At 37.3% G+C, this 20436-nt stretch overlaps 1 protein-coding gene across 3 annotated transcripts in view; it reads right to left on the reverse strand.

Annotated features, from left to right (window-relative positions):
• Positions 1-4986: 4986 nt before the first annotated feature.
• The window catches only part of ANLN (anillin, actin binding protein), a gene marked incomplete at its 5' end in the record, with an annotated part of 53794 nt that continues 38344 nt past the window's right edge, over positions 4987-20436 (reverse strand). For all 3 annotated transcript variants that reach the window (XM_082661443.1, XM_082661442.1, XM_082661441.1), the window contains 4 exons: positions 4987-5225; positions 8014-8186; positions 11926-12033; positions 15374-15460. In XM_082661443.1, coding sequence (XP_082517569.1) covers positions 5102-5225; positions 8014-8186; positions 11926-12033; positions 15374-15460 — 492 coding nt within the window. In that variant the 3' untranslated portion in view covers positions 4987-5101. The remainder of the gene's footprint in view (positions 5226-8013; positions 8187-11925; positions 12034-15373; positions 15461-20436) is intronic.

Here is a 20436-nt window from a genome sequence, read left to right on the forward strand (position 1 = left end):
TAAAATTTGGTGTGGCTCCTTCCACACTTTCATCTAGGTATTTATACACAGGTCTGTTACATATATAGTTTCATGTTGCACGGCATATCCCTCTTTCCCATGAGTTGTTCTGAAAAGTTATACGTATATGGATCCCTTTTCTTTAACATTGCATGGTGTGTTGTAGAAAGGGTGCGCCATGATTTCCTATTAATGGGCTTGAGATTACTTCCAATTTTCTTTCCTGTTGATGGACTTTCAGGTTATCTCTATTTTTCCCCTTAAAAACAGTATCATAATGGTCAGCCTTCTATGTAACTTTGCTCACCTCAAAGTTCATCTGAGGAGAGTGGGGAAGAAGGAGTTAAAGTACCTGGCCTTTTATTCTGAGGAAGGAAGGCAGGTGACACATAAACTCCTTGTAAATGTGCTGAAAACTTGACCTCCTGGCTAATAGACTAATGATATTTGCTAGGAGATCTCTTATCTATGGAATGCTCTTAGTAGGATATGGCTGGTGAAGAATTGTTTATGGTAAATAAAGTTAGAATTTATGGATTCGTGAGGCAAGGCTCCTGAGAAAGTCACACAAGCTGTATAACTATATAGGGTACAAAATGGTAACGTTGCCTTACCTCCAGGCTCCCTGCTGTGTGAGATGTCCCACAAACATCATGTGAGATCTTATCTGTTACTTGTCCCAAGTAGGAATGAAAGACCCAGGAGGTATGCAGGATTTTGTAGACTTCCTGCTTAGCCAGTGCCTTGATCACTTGTGTTCTTGAAATTATGAGTAAAGCTCTATATGGATAAAACCTCTGACACATGCAAGTCTGATGCGACAGTCTGATACTGTGTATTAGCTCAGAGATTACTGGAGGTTACCAAGTTACCATCCAAGAAGGCTGTAGCAGTTTCTATTCTCACCAAGGGTATGGGTTTCTCAGCAACACTGACTAGTTCCAACAATTCAAGGGCCAATAACCCACTGCCTTTTAAATTCGTATTTTTGTTTATTAATATCATTTTTTCATTTGTTGGTTCTTCGGATATGCGTGTGTGTGTGTGTGTGTGTGTGTGTGTGTGTGTGTGTGCATTTTCTACTAGTATTATTTGCCCCTCTTTCTTAGGTTAAATTTTCTTACTCTTAGTAATTTGAGAAACATCATACTATAATGATAAAGTATGTAGATTCTAGGTTCAAATGCTGATTTGCCACTTGCTAACAGGCATATTGCCTTAGAAAAGTTACCTAAGTTCTAGTTTCCTCATTGAATGCCCATACCATAAGGTCATGTGAAGATTATGAGATAACGCATGCAAAACACCAAGAATATAATCTGGTACATAGTAAATGCTTAAACGATGATAGCCAGCCAAAGGAGCTCTTTATATATTTTGTGTATTAATTCTTTGATTATTAAACCTGTTGTGAATATTTTCTCCTAGTCTGGGGCTTATATTTTAACTTTGCTTAAACTTTGTTTAAATTTGTCAGGAAGGAAATTTTTTTTTTTTTTTCTTGCGGTACGCGGGCCTCTCACTGTTGTGGCCTCTCCCGTTGCGGAGCACAGGCTCCGGACGCGCAGGCTCAGCGGCCATGGCTCACGGGCCCAGCCGCTCCGCGGCATGTGGGATCTTCCCGGACCGGGGCACGAACCCGTGTCCCCTGCATCGGCAGGCGGACTCTCAACCACTGCACCACCAGGTAAGCCCAGGAAATTTTTTATGCAGTCAAATCTGTCATTCTTTTCCTCTGTGTAACCTGATTTTTCATCTGAACCATTTTATCGAATTGACCATTTTGAATTTCAGTTGTTTTCTTTAACCCACTTTTTGATTTTGTCGTCAAATCTTAAGAGCCTTTTTTGGTCTCGGCAGACAGCACTCTTGTATTTCTTTCATAGAAGATAATCATCAGCTACTCCTTTTTCACTTTTCCCCTAAAGATCATGTTCTTTTTGCTCTTGCTTCTCTTTCCACCATCATACTCCCTGGATGATCTTATCGACTCTAATGGTTTCAACAATCCCCCTAGGCACATAACACTGAAATTTTCAGAGCAGTATTTCCCACGGTTTATGAAGTATTTCTTTCTTTTTTTTAAAATTAATTTTTATTGGAGTATAGTTGCTTTACAATGTTGCATTAGTTTCTGCTGTACAGCAAAGTGAATCAGCTATACGTATACATATATCCCCTCTTTTTTGGATTTCCTTCCCATTTAGGTCACCACAGAGCACTGAGTAGAGTTCCCCCTGATATACAGTAGATTCTCATTAGCTATCTATATTATACATAGTAGTGTATATATGTCAATCCCAATCTCCCAACTCATCCCACTCCCCCTTCCCCCCTTGGTATCCATACGTTTGTTCTCTACACCTGTGTCTCTATTTCTGCTTTGCAAATAAGTGCATCTGTATCATTTTTCTAGATTCCACACATAAGCAACATTATATATTTGTTTTTCTCTGACTTACTTCACTCTGTATGACAATCTCTAGGTCCATCCATGTCTCTGCAAATGGCATAATTTCATTCCTTTTTATGGCTAATATTCCATTGTATATATGTACCACATCTTCTTTATCCATTCCTGTTAATGGACATTTAGGTTGCTTCTGTGACCTGGCTATTGTAACTAGTGCTGCAATGAACATTGGGGCGCATGTGTCTTTTTGAATTACGGTTTTCTCAGGGTATATGCCCAGTAGTGGGATTGCTGGGTCATATGGTAGTTCTAGTTTTACTTTTTAAGGAACCTCCATACTGTCCTCCATAGTGGCTGTATCAATTTACATTCCCACCAACAGTGCAAGAGGGCTCCCTTTTATGAGGTATTTCTAACGTATGTTCCACAATCACCTTAAATTTCTTCTAAAACTGAACTTTATATACCCTCTATACATATACTAAGATATAATGTTTGCTAAGGAATACTGTTATGCCTTTTTCTTTCACTTACAACAACGAGTATGTGTGAAATATATTTACTGAACAAAAGAATAGAAATATGTTGCTGTAATATGCACAGAATCTCTCTAGCAGGACACGGCAAAATTGGCAAAAGTGGCTGTGACAAGAGGAAAAGACATACTTTTCACCTTAACTTCTTTGTGTCTTTTGAATTTTGTATAATGACATATAATGCCTATTCAAAAATAAACACAAGGGCTTCCCTGGTGATGCAGTGGTTAAGAATCCGCCTGCCAATTCAGGGCACACGGGTTCGAGCCCTGGTCCAGGAAGATCCCACAAGCCGCGGGGCAACTAGGCCCGTGCGCCACAACTACTGAGCCTGCGCTCTAGAGCCCGCGAGCCACAACTACTGAAACCCGCGCGCTACAACTACTGAAGCCCATGCGCCTAGAGCCCGTGCTCCGCAACAAGAGAAGCCACCACAACGAGAAGCCCATGCACCGCAACAAAGAGTAGCTCCCACTCACTGCAACTAGAGAAAACCTACGCACAACAACGCAGCCACAAATAAATAAATTTATTTATTAAAAAAGAAATTAAAAAAATAAAAACAAATCTACAAATAAAAGGGGCCCTGTCATCAATCCTACCAAACCTATACCCTGTTTTGGCTGGTGATGTTACTTATCTACTCAGTCTCTGCTAAGCACTTGGGAATCATCCTCCATCTTCTCGAATGTGCGTCCGAGTACCATATTCTATTGAAATGCCTCAGAAATGGACCCTTCATCCACCTCCTGATTCAACAGTGACTCTAAGAACACACAATGGGCTGAGCACTGGGCTAGAGGTAAAAAGATGAATGAAATACCCTCACCAAGTCAGTACAATCCCCTCAAGAAGCCTGCAGCCTACGATGCAGGACAGCTGCACGGCACATTTTAATAATATTTATTAAATAGCTGACTCCTTAAGCCATTTGCAAGTATTTATTTAGGTAGGAGAGCATAAAATATATTTTTATAATACATGTAAGAAAAAACACATTTAAATGAATAAAAAATAAAATGACAGGAGGTGACAGAATTTAGTGTTTATAAATGAGGCCATCAATAACTAACAATTCAAAGAAAGTGATAGTGTATTTAAAGTTGAGACCATGCTTTACATTTACAATATTTTATAATTTAAAAAAAGGCATTAGGCTTTTAAAGGTAATACATGACTTAACAGTTTCTCAAGTGATTTTCATAATGGGTGTCTAGACACTGTCATACACTGATGTGAAAAAGAAAAAAGACAAGAACTTAGGCAAGCAAAGTATTAGTCATAGTAGCTTGGTAACGTTTACTTTTCTTATATAAAGATTCTTCAATTTACATTTGTTCTTGTTACAGGAACAGAAAGAACTAATTTGACAAGTATATCTGAGGAGTCTGTAAGCTATAGAGCAAAAATAGTTATTTTTAAAAGCCTGTATTCCATGAAAATGTGCACCACACAGCATTTATAGTAACTGAGTAAATGTAAACCATGTGATTATTAAGTCTTCTAAATAAAACATTTAACCCCCAAATCTCACACAATAATATCCCCTATGCCCACATCTCTTATTTGAAGGCAGCCTTAAGCTTCAGACTAATAAACATTTGCTATTTTGAAAAAGTTCTTACCTCCATTACTAAAAATGTTTCTGCAAGGTGCCTTAGATTTTTTTTTCAGTACTCTAGTAACAAGATATATCATGATCAATAAATGACCACAACCTTTAGAAAAAAGTACTGAGGCTAGAGAAAGAATGATCAAGTGTGAGGTTTCTGTCTCCAACCCTGGAAGACCTTTCTACTTTGAGACCCACAGCTCCAGGAAGACAACTCAAAATTCCTTACTTAAAAAAAAATATTTTAACATGAATAATTGAATAATTAGATTTCTAGGAAAATGGGGCTTTTAAATTAAAATTTAGCAAAATCAACTATAATACATTTTTTCTTCCAATCATTTATGAATAACAGAAGATAAATCGGGTGAAGTTTTGCATACAAAAGATATAAATACTGCATAATATGTAGTGAATGAATATTGGCACATACCCTTTTGTATTTAAAGCATAAAATGCAACCAGCAAAACTGATGCTCTTAAGAAACATTTATGACCTAAGTCAGAAAACCTCTATATGACTTGGAAATGTCCCACAGTTTAAGGCTTTCCAATAGGTTTATAGCAAGCATCAGGTTGCCAGAGGCGAATATCGACAAGAACTTGATTGAGTTTTTGCATCCAGAGATCCCGCTCTTCCTTGGTATCTGCAGACAGCCAGTTCCTACATGAACAAACAAAAAGATCAGGATCCTTTCCCCCATTCCATATCTCCAAGTACTCTTGCTGGGGCGGGATGGGGGGGCGGAGCCTAAATAGTAAAAGGAGTAACTCTTTACCACTTTTTAATGCAGCGGTCCCCAATCTTTTTGGCACCAGGGACCGGTTTCATGGAAGACAATTTTTCCACGGCCGGCAGGGGCGTGGTTCAGGCGGTAATGCGAGCGATGGGGAGCGGCAGAGGGCGCTTCGCTCGGTCACCCGCCGCTCACCTCGTGCTGTGCGGTCTGGTTCCTAACAGGCCGCAGACCGGGGCTTGGGGACCCCTGTTTTAATGGATGCTAAATCAAGAGACCCATAGTAAAGTGCTTCTCCAATTACAACAAAAGAGAAACATCTTGCAGGTTGGTTAGCTGAACCATAACTCACACTGATTACATTTGGGAAATGATGGAGTTTCACACCAAAGGCAGTAACTAATCGTGTATAGTTGGTCTGACTGGGCAATTTGGTGGTGCAGGACAGCCACTGAGCATGGGTCACTTCCTAGAAGAGCAAGCACACCACTGGCCTGAATATGGGAGCCCCCCCAGATCCCTCAGACTCAGGGTCCCCAAGAGCTGGAATCACAGACTCATGAACCTTCACCTGGCCTTATAGATACTATTTTGTACTGTCTCCCATTATTCTTGTCCCACTGTATTAGTAGAGCACAGTATTTACAGTAAATGATCTGAAGATCCTAAGACTTTGTCTATCCTGATCTCTTTGTTCATATCAGAATCTCTTCTTTGTATCCATATTTAGCTGCAAGTTGAATATCCAGTTGATGTGGCAGGCGAGGATGGGGGGAAAGGGGAATTCCCTAATTCACAAGCCAGACCATTCTTCTAGAGGACAGCCGGGTGTTAGAAGTATGTTGTATTGTACTCATTCTCCATCTTTATAATTTCTCCCCATTGGTACTAGAAATGGTATAAGTGTGAATAAGCAGTGAGTTGATCATCTATTGGTCAATGGAGAGAACACAATACTTACAGTAATGATAGTGACCATTCATTGAGCTCATTCCATGTGCGTGACACCATGCTAAGTGTGTCTACTCATTAACCTCTACTGTCATTCTGTGGAGTTTATTCTTCTCCTCTGACACAGGAGATTTCAGAGGGCTAGCAAAGTTAAGTAACTTGCCATGGTCACATTTGGTGAGTCACTGAGTCAGGATTTAAACATAGATCTGTTGACTTCAAAGTTCAACTGTATAATACTGGCTCCCCATGTGATGAAACATTTCTAGTTCAAATGTATAATCTATATTTCAAAGTAGGCAATATTTATCAGATGATAAATATTTTGTATTGAAGGAGGGAAAGATAGCAAGGTTGGTTAGTAGAGATAAAAATGATATACATTAAATTTAGATAAAAGGCATAGGTCAAAAAGGCCCTGGGGAGAAACAGATAAATAATACAAAGGAGAATGCAGAACTGTAAAATGTATATACTCTGCAAAATATATGATCAAAAAGTGAAATAAGTTTTAAGAAGCCACCAAGCAAAGCTAAAAACTCAGCCAAGACTGAGCTGAGCATGGGCCTCTCTCAAATGCTTGGATAAAGTGTCCACTCAAATTACAATAATGTTATAATAAGAAAAACTGCATGCAAGCGAACTACAGAGTAATTAGAGCAATATGTGATATAACTATTTCTACCGCAGGAGAAGGTCGAGGTCTGGGAGGGTTTATGTAACAAGTAAAAGATAAGACTATATGAAAAATGTGAGTACTGTTTAAAAAGGGCCACTGTGGTCAGGAAGTACTTGGGGACTGAATTTTGGTTGGTTCCCTCACTGACTGTGGCCATGAACAGGGTAGCTACTAAAGAAAGTGACTATAAATCCAATTTGCCTCTCCTGTCCTGTCTGATGTCACTGCTGCACAGAAGGCGCCCGAAGGAAAGGAGTGGATGAGCTCAACTAAATTAATCTGAAAGTAATCTAGACATCAAGAATTTCCAAAGAACGCGTCCCCTCTTTCTCTGTTTTAAAACCAACTGGCGGTATCTGGGCAACTTTGTTCTATTTTAATAGAGTGTCTCTTGGCTGACCTTTCTGATATTTCCACATTGGAAACTCATGGAGCCAGTTCTACCCATCTCCCTGTCTGCAATATCCAGCAACAGTCTGATTAACAGAGATTCTGTCAAATTCTAACTTTTGTCCCTAATCATAATTTTGTACATTGAAGTTGGTCTGCAAGCTTCTCTTGGGCATCCAAGCAAAAGAACCTTACACTCTTAGCAATAAGCTTTTGCATCTTATACTTAAGATTAGGGTTAACGAAAAGTGACAGTCCCAGTAGTTTATTCTGTTAATCTCCAACCAGAAATTTCCAGAGTAAATTGTTTTGTAAGTCAGCAGGTTAATCGAGGGTATTTGGGGAATAGACAGGAAGGGATGTGTCAAATCGCTTTAAAAAATACTTGACTTCTCAATTACACATGAAATCTTCAAACTCAGCCCAAAGAATATTAGGTAACTGTCCTGAAAATGGCTATACTGTGAGTATACTAGAAAACATGATAAGCTAAGATATAACTTGAATGCTGTATTTTCCTTAACTATATTGATTTAATTATTAGCTTACTCTCTTACTGATGTGTGTGTGTTTTGTTTCCTCATTAAGACTGTACCCTCTTCAAAGACAAGGATCATCGCTGATATTTCTTACAGCGGTAAGAACATAGCGGGCAATCACTTAGTTGATAGAAATATTTATAGCCCAATACATACTTGGTGACACAGAGTGTGTCCCTGCATTGGCTGACCAGAGTCTCTCGGTCATCTTCTCTTTGTGGTCGGGCAGTAATTAATTCAAAAGTGTTGCGTCTTGCACAAAATTCTCTGTTGGCGGGTTCTATCTGCCGACTGGTACAATTGGCCAAATTTAATCTTCCTATGGGATTCTTTAAAAACAAATTTTTAAAAAACATGATTAGTAGAAAATAAACAAGACCATTTAAGTCAATAAGCATTAAACAGTATTCCAGCTGATACAAATTTAAAATTAAAAAAGCATTAATTTAAAAGTTAAAGTTTAATTACACTGAGTTTAGAGAAACATATTTAACATTTATTATTGTTTTTTGCTGGTCATAAAAATAGAAACCAAAGATGTCTACTGGAGCTCTTAGTCAACTTAAAAAACAAACTTTTTGTTATGGAAAACTTCAAAGAGACACAAAATAAAAAGAACAGCATAATGAACTTCCATGTACCCATTAACCAGCTCTAACAATTAGAAACACACATTCAACCACCTTTTGTCTATAGCCCACTTAATTCCTCCCTTTCTATAAACAGAAACCTAGACATCAGAATTCATTTGTAAATATTTTTTATGTATCTCTAAAAGACCAGGCTAAACTATTGCTTTGGATTGTTGGAAGCCATGTTATTCCTATCGTATGACAGTCAAAGATAAAAATTCATAAGACTAAATGGTCCTGAAAAATTAGAAAAGGGACAAGTATGGGCACAAATGATTTTTAAAAAGCCAGAAAAAGTGCTAACTCTATTAATAATTTTAAGAAGAAATTAGAATGAAATATACCATTTTTAAACATTAGATTGGCCAAGTCTGGAAAGAATGGTAATAACCTATGTAGGTTGGTTGGGGTGGTGATAGAAACTCTCATACACTGCTGGTGAAAGCATAAATGGTCTACTACTGGTAGACAATTTGATAAGAGCAATCAAAAAACATTCAAAATGGGCATACCCTGATCCTACAACTTCACCTAAAAGAAATTTATACTAAGCAAATACATAGGTGCACAAAGATGTTTATATGGGTATAGTCCCTATTTTTTCATAATAGTGAAAAGATTGAAACAAATTAAATGACAGTAATTGGGGACTATTTAAACAAATAATAATATTATGTCTCCAGCAAGTATGGCAGACTAAATAGTCTAAAAGTCCTCCCATAATTCCCCAAATGCCAAATAACTGAACTCACAAGAAGGTGAAAGAAACCTTCAAAGGCCAAAATCAATGAGGAAGAGAAAGTGCAGAATGGTAAGCTAGCCTGAAATCTGGCTTCCTTGGGGTACTGACCAATGAATGTTAGGAACTGGCAGCCTTGACTCACACAGGTTAAATGATATAATATGAAGTGTGATATTTGCTTTAAAATACCTCAGCAAACCAACAAGAACAAAAAAGTGTGTGTGCTGTGGAGAGAGAAATGAAACATGAAAGTTAATAATTGTTGAAGCTAGGAGTTCAATATACTATTTCTCTCTGTTTTGTGAACACTTGAACATTTTCAATTATAAAAAGTTAAATATACAGGTACACATATTTCCGTGTGTGTGTGTGTGTGTGTGTGTGTGTGTGTGTAAAATGAAGGACCAAGAATAAATAATACATTATTGAATAAAAACACAAGTTAGGAGACTTACCTTACCAGACATTAAGATTTATTTTAAAGCTATGGTAATTGAGACTGAGAGATACATACCAAAGGAAACAGAATAGAAAGCCTAAATATAGACCTACACATATAATGATATCTTGATACATGTCAGAAACAGCATGTGGATCAGTGTGGAAAGAATGGACCATCCAATGGGGCTGGCACAGTTGGGTTTCCAGATTGGGGGAAAAAAATCAATTCCAGGTAAATTAAATATGAAATATAAATCTTTATAACTTTCAGAAGTTATAAGGAGGTATAGGAGAATATCTTTATGACTATATAGATGATTTTCTTAACTAAGACTCAAAAAAGCAAACAATAAAGCAATAAACTGACAGATTTATCATAGCATTAAAAATTTCTGTTTATGAAAAGATATTATAAAGATAAATAAAACATATGCCAAGCAAAAGACTACAGAAATAAATGGCCAAAACACATAAGAAAAGATGCTTACTCTTAATGTTCAATCAAGGAAAACCAAAATAAAAACACAGTGAAATAATCTTTCACACCTATCACACTAACAAGAGTTTAAAAGGCTGACATATCAAGTGTTGGTGGGATGTGGAATACTGAGAACTCTCATATAATCCTGGTGGGAGCGGAACATTGTACAACCAATTTCAAGAATAACTGGACAACATCTAGCTAAATTGAAGATGTGCGAAACCCTACAAACCAGCAATTCTGCTACTAGATACAAACTCAAGAAAGAGCTCTGATCCATGTAGCTAAGTTATAGCAGAGCTGTTTATAATAGCAACAATTTAGAAATAATCTAAGTGCCCATAAATAGGAGAAGTGGATAAATTAATTGTGATACATTCTTACAATGGAATACTTTAGTACAGAGAAAGATGGCTAGAGCTCTACAAACTAGAGCTACACACACCAGCCTAGACCAATGTCACAAATCATGTTGACTTAAAACATGCAAGTTGCAGAACAGTATATACAGTATGATCTATTTGTATAATGCTTCAAAATATGCAATTGCAATAATATACAGCCTATATATAATATATAATAAAAATTTAAAGAAATACATAGGAACAAAATAGTTTCAGGATGGGGTTATCTCTGAGGGAGAGAAAATTACATGAGGAGATTTAACTGGACTGGTAACACAGAGGTTGATGGAAATTACTTGGTTTTTTTTTTTTTTTTTGTCTATTTCAAGGTTCTAAATATTTCACAATAAACTTTAAAATAAAATTTTATATAGCTACAGTGTAATACATATAGCTATCTAACGCAATATCACAGATGTATTTTTTTTTTTTTTTTTTTTTTTTTTTTTAGCGGTACGCGGGCCTCTCACTGTTGTGGCCTCTCCCGTTGCGGAGCACAGGCTCCGGACGCGCAGGCTCAGCGGCCATGGCTCATGGGCCCAGCCGCTCCGCGGCATGTGGGATCTTCCCGGACTGGGGCACGAACCCGTGTCCCCTGCATCGGCAGGCGGACTCTCAACCACTGCGCCACCAGGGAAGCCCACAGATGTATTTTTATTGATGTGGAAAGATATCAGGATATTATCAAGTAAAAATTAAGCTATAAAAAAACATGATACTTTCTGTTTAAAAAAGATTCATAAATGGATATATAACTATTATTACATATACATTTTAAAAATTTAGAAGGATACACAGCAAAATGTGAATAGTAGTTATCTCTGTTATAGATGATTTTACTTTATATTTCTGCTTATTTCTATTTTCCAGTTTTTGGATAATAAATTACCACACTTGGGCAATAACATTAAATTCTTTAAAAACAAGATGTAATGTATCCATAAAATTCTATTATCAAATTTTAGAAACAAAACCAAAACTACTATATTCCTATGGTGGTTTTTCCTTTCTGTTTTATCTCAGAGTTAGGTAAATCAACTGTTAATAAAATACAAAAGTGAATTGAAAATATTTCTGACTAAAAGTATCAATTAAAAAATATTATGAAACATTCCATAAAAAAAAAATATATTCCTTAAGGTATTTCAAGAGTGGTCAAATCACAGGGAATGGATAAGATATAAAATTTTTACACACATGCACACACACACACTCACTAGTCTTTCAACAAGAACATTTTTAATGGCTTAGTAAATATTTTTAACAGGGCATTTGGGTGGTTGATGGGGGCCACGGGGAACACTTGCATGAAATATTCCCTGAAAGTCAGTTAGGGCTTTCACCACTGACCATCAATATTAATATTACCTTTCGTTTCTCATCATCTGGATAAGTCCAATAAGAGATACAGTTTCCAGAAAGAACACACCATCTTCGATGCCATGCACCAAAACCACTAACATCTTCAAATATGGTCTGGAAAAGTCAATGAAATACTGACTTTAGAAACTTGAGGATCAATTAAATGTTTTCTATACATTAAACCTCAGTATGTTGACATATTTCATACTTCAAAATCTACTTGCATGATTTTTTTTCTTTTCTCTCTTTTATAAAGTACTTAAGTTTATTTTTATTCTACTCTGTATCAAGGCCAGGAATCTTGTTATTTCAATCTCAAGCACAAAGTTAGTACAAATGACTCACCAGCTCCCTTTTGTGTTTACGTTCACCTTTTACATCATAAAGGTAATAGAAAAGGAAAAATTTGATGGATAAAAATAATACAAGTTATCATTACCCCTACTATAATCAGGGAAAAATAACAAGAGGATAGCTTTTTCATTTTTATAGCTGGGGAAACTGAAGGCCAAGGAAAGTAGATGACAATACACGGTCACAAAGCAGAACTGGAACCTTCTAGCTAAACCAGAATGTACTTTTCTTGCTGCTCATCAGTCTTGGCAGAGTTAGACTAGTACCATTTTAGAATCACTTAGCAAGTTTCTCTGGTTGGTAGTCTCCTTCCTTCCAGCTGTCCCTGGCACATCAGGAAGGAAAACTGAACCAAGCAACTGAACCACTTCAATTACTACCTCTACTTTTTATAGAGGTTAGAAGTAATTAAAAGGCATTGCTTAGACAGGGGACAGAAGTTATTTGGGGGAGTCCTGAGTAATTGTTTTTTACCACATTTCTGTAAGTGTGGATGTGATAAGAATGGCCTATAGGATTCAAGGTAGAGTAAACCTGAAAAGATCTAACTCTAAAGTAGTTAAGAGCCCTGCTCAAACATTAAGTAGGTCAGACATTTTAGGCAAATGAATGTCATAAGAGTATATCAGGGGCGAAAGGTATCTAGAGTAAAATATGGAAATATTTACATTAAAGGAAAAGGTCAGTAAGTAAACACTGCTTTCAAGTCCGAAATTTATAGACACTTTTCCAAGAATATCTAGTGCCACCTGCTGGATTTACATGTGAAAAAAGCTACGAAGTATGATTTACAGTCACCTTGGCCGCTTGGACTTTCTGTACAATCTAGCTCTTCTTTCTGTGCCCTTTGTCAGCAACTGCAAATTGACTTGTGATATCTTTTGTATAGCTCAAATTCTTGCTTCACAAAGAAAATCAAAGCTATTAGATTTTCTCTACTTCTGATACCACACCCACAATCTTCTGTGTATTCTACACACATACTTTCCTCCTCTGAGGATGGAAAAAGTATAATTCTGTACAAGTATATATAAAAAGTATAATTCTGTACAAGATCATGAACCGTGGCTTGGGTCTTATTTGTTCTCACTCTCATGACCTTGTTCCATGTGTTATTCCTTAAAGTGCAGGTTCCCCATTGCCTCTATCTTTGCCCTCTTTGGCCCTATTAGAAGCTACCCATTTGAATTAAAAGATGCTCAAATCTCTCCAATCTTAAAATGTCAACAAAATCCTTCTTTCACCCTACATACTTCTGCAGGTATCACACTCTCTTTACCCCTCTGCAGCCAAACCTTGTTTCAGAGTTGTTGCACTTCCATTCTTCACCCTCCACTCCCTTTATAACCATTTGCAATCTAGCTCCTGCTCTCAACAAGCCTAGAATGACCACTTCATTAATAAGTCCAACAGTGTCTAATAGATCCTTATCTAATTTGACCACTCCCTCTTGCAGACTCTCTTCCCCTGGCAACCATGATACTAAGTTCTCCATTGCCCTCCCTGTAGTCTCCCTTGAGAGCTTCTCTTCCTAGGTCTGTGGCTTAAATGTTAGTGTTCTCCTGGCTATTCAATGCCACGTGAGCTTCCATTACTATCTCTCTGCTGCAGATTTCCAAACCTTCACCTCATCTAAAATGTCCATCATCTTGAGCTCCAAACTCAAACTGTGAAACGCGTCTGTATGCATCTAAAATTCAAGTTATTTAAAACTTAACTCATTAAAACTTCCTACCTTGGGTGGGGACTGACTGACAAGGGGCATGAGGGAACTTTCTGGGGTAATATTTTCTATCTTAATAGAAATTTGGATTACATAGATGTATGCCTGTGTCAGAACTCAGGGGATGTACACTGAAGATTCACGGGAACATACTAATGTCCACAATATACTTTGAAATTCTTCCCCCCAAAATATGATATTTTCAGGACTGGCTAGAAGGATAGCTAGGTTGTAGATACATGATACAGCAAGGACAGTAAAAAATGTTAAAGGCAAAATCTAGATGCTGGCTATACGGGCGTTCATTGTAAAATTCTATCAACATTGCTGTATGCTTGCAATTTACCACAATAAAATTTGGGGGAAAAATGGTTTCCACCCCCAACATGGACACTTGCTCCCCACCCAGGGCCCCTTATCTCAGTATAATCACTGCCACCCAACAAGCTGTGCAAGGCAGGGATCTGGGTGACATCCTTACTTCTGCTTCTCCACCCCTACAGCCAAACCACTAGGGTCTGCACTTCTTCCTCCTTCATCTATCCATGGTGGGTCCTTCTCTCCACCCTGACTGCCAGCCCCCATCCCCTCTCTCATGCAGTAACTCAGTTTCTTCACTAATCTTCTTCAGTTCTGCCACTCCCCAGTCCACTTCCACACGTTAGTCAGAACGACTTCCCTAAACCCCCCAATTTGATGTTAATCCTCTGCTTAAAATCCTACAAGAGTACCCAACCGACTTCAGGATAAAGTCGGAAGTCTTTAAAAGGCCCTCTAACACTTGGCTCCATTTCCCCTAACCCCACCTTCCTCCCCAATCACTCCTCTCACTACCCCTCCTCCACACACACACTCAGAATCTAAGCTCTAGCTACCCTGAAATACCTGCCACTATCTAAGTGTGTCATCTTTTTCTCTGGTGGGGGTGAGAGAGGGAAGGGCCCTCCAGGCCACAGTAATGCTTTTCCCTTCATCTGGAGCACATCTCCCTCTTCTCTCCCTCTGGCTAACTTGTTCAGCTAGCAATTTACAAGTTATTTCCAATACCTTTCTTTAAGCCTTCCCACTCATACCTAAGACCTGGTGTCCCACCAATTTACACCCATGCACTCTATGCTTTCTCCCATTATAGTACTGTACTGTACTTAACTGTTCACTTGTATTTCTTCCTATTACACTAAAAGTTCCTGAGTGCAGGGATTATTTTCTGTGGCCTATTATATTCTAACACCAGCACAATGATTAGCATATAGTGGACATGCAACAAATCCGAACCAATTTATCACGTAGTCACACAGACTTTCATTCCTATTGGAAACCAAGCCTATGCTTCACAAAATGCAAAAAAGAAAATATAGATCCAGTGATGTTACTTACTAGAAAACCTCTTTCTTCAACACTTGAATTCACTTGACACTTTATTTTTAAGTAAATATGACCTTCCAAAGGAGATAGAAAGGGTACCTGTGAAGAAAGAGAGTAAATTATTTGTAAAACAGTTTTTCTTGACAAAACATGTATAAATCATGAATAGAGAATATTATATCTTGAAAACACAGTATTTTCTAAAGCTGGAATATAAAATAGGTGGCCCAAAAGCCACTGGTTCCTTAGCAACAAATGCTTTTGAAGAATAAATTCATTCAATGTAGAGCCTGCTTAAGGCAGAACCCTAAGTCCCAAGTAATGTGATAAAGAAAACACAGATTTAAGAAGAGAATACATGTGTTTATCCATTCCCTATCAACAGAATATACTTGATAGAAGGTGGGATAAACCAACTGGCATATTAATACAATATAATATTATTCAGCAATAAAGAATAGTGAACCGCAGAATGGAAACGTTGATCCTCAAATTCATATGGAATTGCAAGAGGCCCCAAATAACCAAAACAATCTTGAAAAAGAAAAACAAAGTTGAAAGAATCATACTTCCCAATTTCAAACCAATCCAAAGCTACAGTAATCAGAACAGTATGGTACTGGCATAAGGATAGACATATAGACCACAGGAATAGAATTGAGAGTCCAGAAATAAACCCATACATATATGCCAGATTGATTTTCAACAAGGGTACCAAAACCATTCAATGAGGAAAGAGCAATATTTTCAACAAATGGTGCTGGGGAAACTGGATAGCCACATGCAAAAGAGTAAAGTTGGATCCCTTCCTCATACCACATACAAAAATTAACTCAAAATGGATCAATGACCTAAATGTGAGAGCTAAAACCATATAACTCTTAGAAGAAAAACAGAGGAGTAAATCTTCAATGATCATGAATTTGGCAATGCCTTCTCAAATATAATACCAAACCATGAGCAACAAAAGAAAAAACAGATAAATTAAACTTCATCAAAATGAAAAACTTTTCAGTATGGAGGTTCCTCAAAAAATTAAAAATAGAATTACCATATAATCAATCAACCCCACTTCTGGGAATTTATCCAAAAGAATCAAAATCAGGCTCTTAAAGGGATATTTGCACTCCCATGTTCATTGTAGCATTCTTCATAACAGCCAAGAGGTGGAAACAATCTAAATGCCCATCAGCAGCTGAACAGACAAAGAAAATGTGGTATAGCCTCCTTTCTCCCCACTTCTGTATATGAAACTACTCTAGGCCATCCAGATCCTGTTCTTCTCAGAGCCCAAAGTCTGCCTTTTAGGCCTTGAGACTCTCAGTGTATATTTTCTTATGTGTCCTAACCCACAGCCCCACACCTCCTCACAGCAGATCCTTGAGGTCAATTATCGTGTCCTTCTCATGTTTGTTTCCATATCCTATTGCCAAATCATATCCAGACATTCAATAAATGTTTGCTTAAAGAACATTGTTTGTTTTGTCGAATAGTACCCAAATACTCCTATTGAAAAAAAAGAAGGCAGCCGGGGGACGTGGGGGGATGTAGTACATACAAACAATAGAGTATTATTCAGCCATAAAAAAGGAGGAAATCCTGTCAGGTGTTACAGCACAGATGAACCTTGAGGACGTTATGCTAACTGAAATAAGTCAGTCACAAAAGGACAAATACTACATGATTCCATTTGTATGAGGTATCAAGAGTAGCCAACTCAACAGAAGCAGAAAGTAGAGTGGTGGATGCCAGGGACTGGTAGGAGTGGGGGAAAAGGGAGTTGCTATTCAATGGGTATAGAATTTCATTCATCCAAGATGAAAAAATTCTAGAGATCTGCTGCACAACATTGTGCTTATAGTTAATAATATTGTACACTTAAAAATTTGTTGAGGGTAGATCTCATGTTACGTATTATTTATTACAATAAAGAATTTTAAACTTCTGTGTATCAAAGCATAAGAAAGTGAAAAGACAATGTACAAAACAGGAGAAAATATCTGCAAATCATGTACCTAATAATGGTTTAGTATCTAGAATACATTAAGAACTCTTATAACTCAAAAATAAAAAGACAACTCAATTAAAACATTCCAAACAATCCAACTTAAAAATTGGCAATAGACATTTCTTCAAAGACAATATACTAATAGCCAACAAACACATGAAAAGATGTTCAACATCAATAGTCGTTAGGTAATAATTGTTAGCTTGATGACGATGGTGACAATAATGATGAAGCTGAGGATAAGGACGAAGATTTTAACGGAAATCTCAAGTTGCCATTGTGTCCAGAACCATTTACTGAGGAATGAGTAAAAAGGAATCTGATTCTTTTATTGGAAGCACATTGCTTTGAACCAAAATAAACATAAGCTAAATTACAAAACCAACAATAAGTTATTGAAAGCAGATTTTTTTATTGCTTGTTTTAAAGTTGAATCATTCTGTATCTATAAAGCTTTCCTTATTCCTTAGATACAAGTATGTTTCCAACATTGATAATCCCAAAACTCATGCTATAGCTTAAACCATGCTATGACTAAATTGTGTCCCCTCCCCATCCCTAACCAAATTCACATGTTGAAGTTCTAACTCCCCATACCACAAAATGTGACTGTATTTGGAGATAGGGTCTTTAAAGAAGTAATTAAGGTTAATTTAGTTCATTAGGATGGGCCCTAATCCAATGTAACTTGTGTCCTCATAGAAAGAGAAGATTTGGACACACATACAGAGAAAGACCATGTGAAGACACATAATACAGCTATCTACAAGCTAAAGAGAGAGGGTTTAGAAAAAACTCAACCCTCCCAGTGCCCTGATCTTAGACTTCTAGCCTCCAGAACTGTGAAAAAATAAACTTCTGTTGTATAAGCCAAAAGAAAAAAACCCTCCAAACCCAAAAATTAGTCATTAGGGAAATGCAAATCAAAACCACAGTGAGGTGCCACTTCATACCCATTATGAAGGCTATAATCAAAAATACGGAAAATAACAAGCTTTAGCAAGGACGTGGGGACACTGGAACCGACATTACTGATAGGAATGTCAAACGGTTCAGGAACTATGAGAAACAGTTTGGTGGCTCCTCAAAAAGTTAAACAGAATTAACATATAACCACACAATTCCTCTCCTAGATATATACCCCCAAAGACTGAAAACAGGTATTCAAACAGGTATAAGTACGCCCAAATTTACAGCAGCGTTATTCACAATAGCCAAAAAAGAAACAGACCAAATGTCCATCAACAGATGAGTGGACAAAGTGTAGTGTATAACATAATGCAATAATACTCAGCCACAGAAAGTAATGAAGTACTGATACATGCCATATCATCTACATATACATCCACACATACATATACACACATATAAATTTACCGCCAAAGAACAAAAGTTATCTGAGCAATAATTACCTAGTAGGTTATACATAGAGAAAAATAAAGTTGCTCTATAATGTATATAATATAGAGCTAATCAACAATAATTTTCATCAAATGTTTGTACCATTTTACTTCCAGGCAGATTTCTAAAACTAAGGACCCCATATCAAACACAAGTCTGCATTACAGAGAGGGTAGAAAGTCACTAACATAGACCTAGTAGTGAAAGCCTATGTTGAAATCTATCTGACAAAGACATTTAAGTTGAATATGAAGATGGTCTGGAATGCCCTAAATCCACACCAGATGCAATTACTGTCATGATGTAATGACTCTTCACTCCCAACCATGGCTGATTTGCTAGCTACAGAGACACACACCAAAGTATATCTAAATTCTGTCCATTAAATCTACACAGCGTGCTTGGTTAGGGCGATACACAGAAAGGAGTTCGACTTCCATTACATGTTCAGAGCTCCACTTCCACTTAGGATGTGAAAGGTCACAAAAGACCACCATTTCTACTGCAACAGCAAGAAAACAATGGATAAGCTAAGAATATCTTATTTTCCTTAAAGCTATCTAAGAGTTGTGCAAGCAAAAAAAATTTAATGGACCAAATTCCAGTAAGGAATGTACCCTTCCTGGGTGAGCCAAATCAGGAGTGACCACTTTATTCCCTGGGAGCAAGAACTGACAGAGAAGCATGCTGGCAATGAATTTTGCAGGGAAAAGAAAAAACCAGTGAAGTCTTTAACAGCTAAATGAAGACTGTCTACCTAGATGAGCATCTCAAAAGAGCCAAGGGTCAGAGCTAGCCCACCCTAACTGCCAATCTCCCCCACTCCCCAGAATTTTGCTGAGTAAATGCTAATGCCACAAGTCAGAGGCAGATCTGGAAAGCAAAAAGAAATCTTGTAGACTTTCAGAATTTAGATCTCAAAGTTCTACTGAAAGGAGGCACCTAACTTCACTCTCAAGGCATTTGAAACAAGAGTTGAACCCAACTAACTAAAGCACTATCTCAGCTCAACTTCTGATTATACTGAGAGACAAGAGGGTGTTATTACCACCTACTTCAGTCTCTACTGTTCTTTTATAACATAACATAACATAACAACATAACATCACATCACATCACATCTAGCCTACGGTTTAAAAGTTTTACAAGACATGAAAAAGGAGGAAAAGGTGGCCTTTAATCAAAAGAAAACAAAACAAACCCTGTCAATAGCAGATCCACAGATGATCTAGATGTTAGAATTACAAGACAGAGACATTTATAATTTGTTAAAGAATTTAGAGGAAAACATGGACAAAAATGGGTGAGAAGAGGGAGAATTTCGACAGAGAAACAGAAGCTCTAAAAAAGATCCAAATAGAAATTTTACAACAACAAAAAATGTTGAAATTGATTCATTGGATGGGCTTTACAGGAAACTGGAGTACATTAGAAAAAAAGATAGATGAACTCAAAGACTCGTAAATAGAAATGATCCAAAATGAAACACAAAGGAAAATTAAAAACAAAAAGAGTGCCATAGACCTGTAGGAACATAGTCAAGAGTCCAACATACATTTAACTGGAGTCCTAGAAAGAAAAGAAAACAGTGCAGAAGAAATACTTGACAAGATAATGGCTGAGAATTTGCCAAAACATATGAAACACATGAACTACAGCTCCGTAA

This window comes from Grampus griseus (genome assembly GCF_964374135.1).
Source record: "Grampus griseus genome assembly, chromosome: 9".
Taxonomy (NCBI): Eukaryota; Metazoa; Chordata; class Mammalia; order Artiodactyla; family Delphinidae; genus Grampus; species Grampus griseus.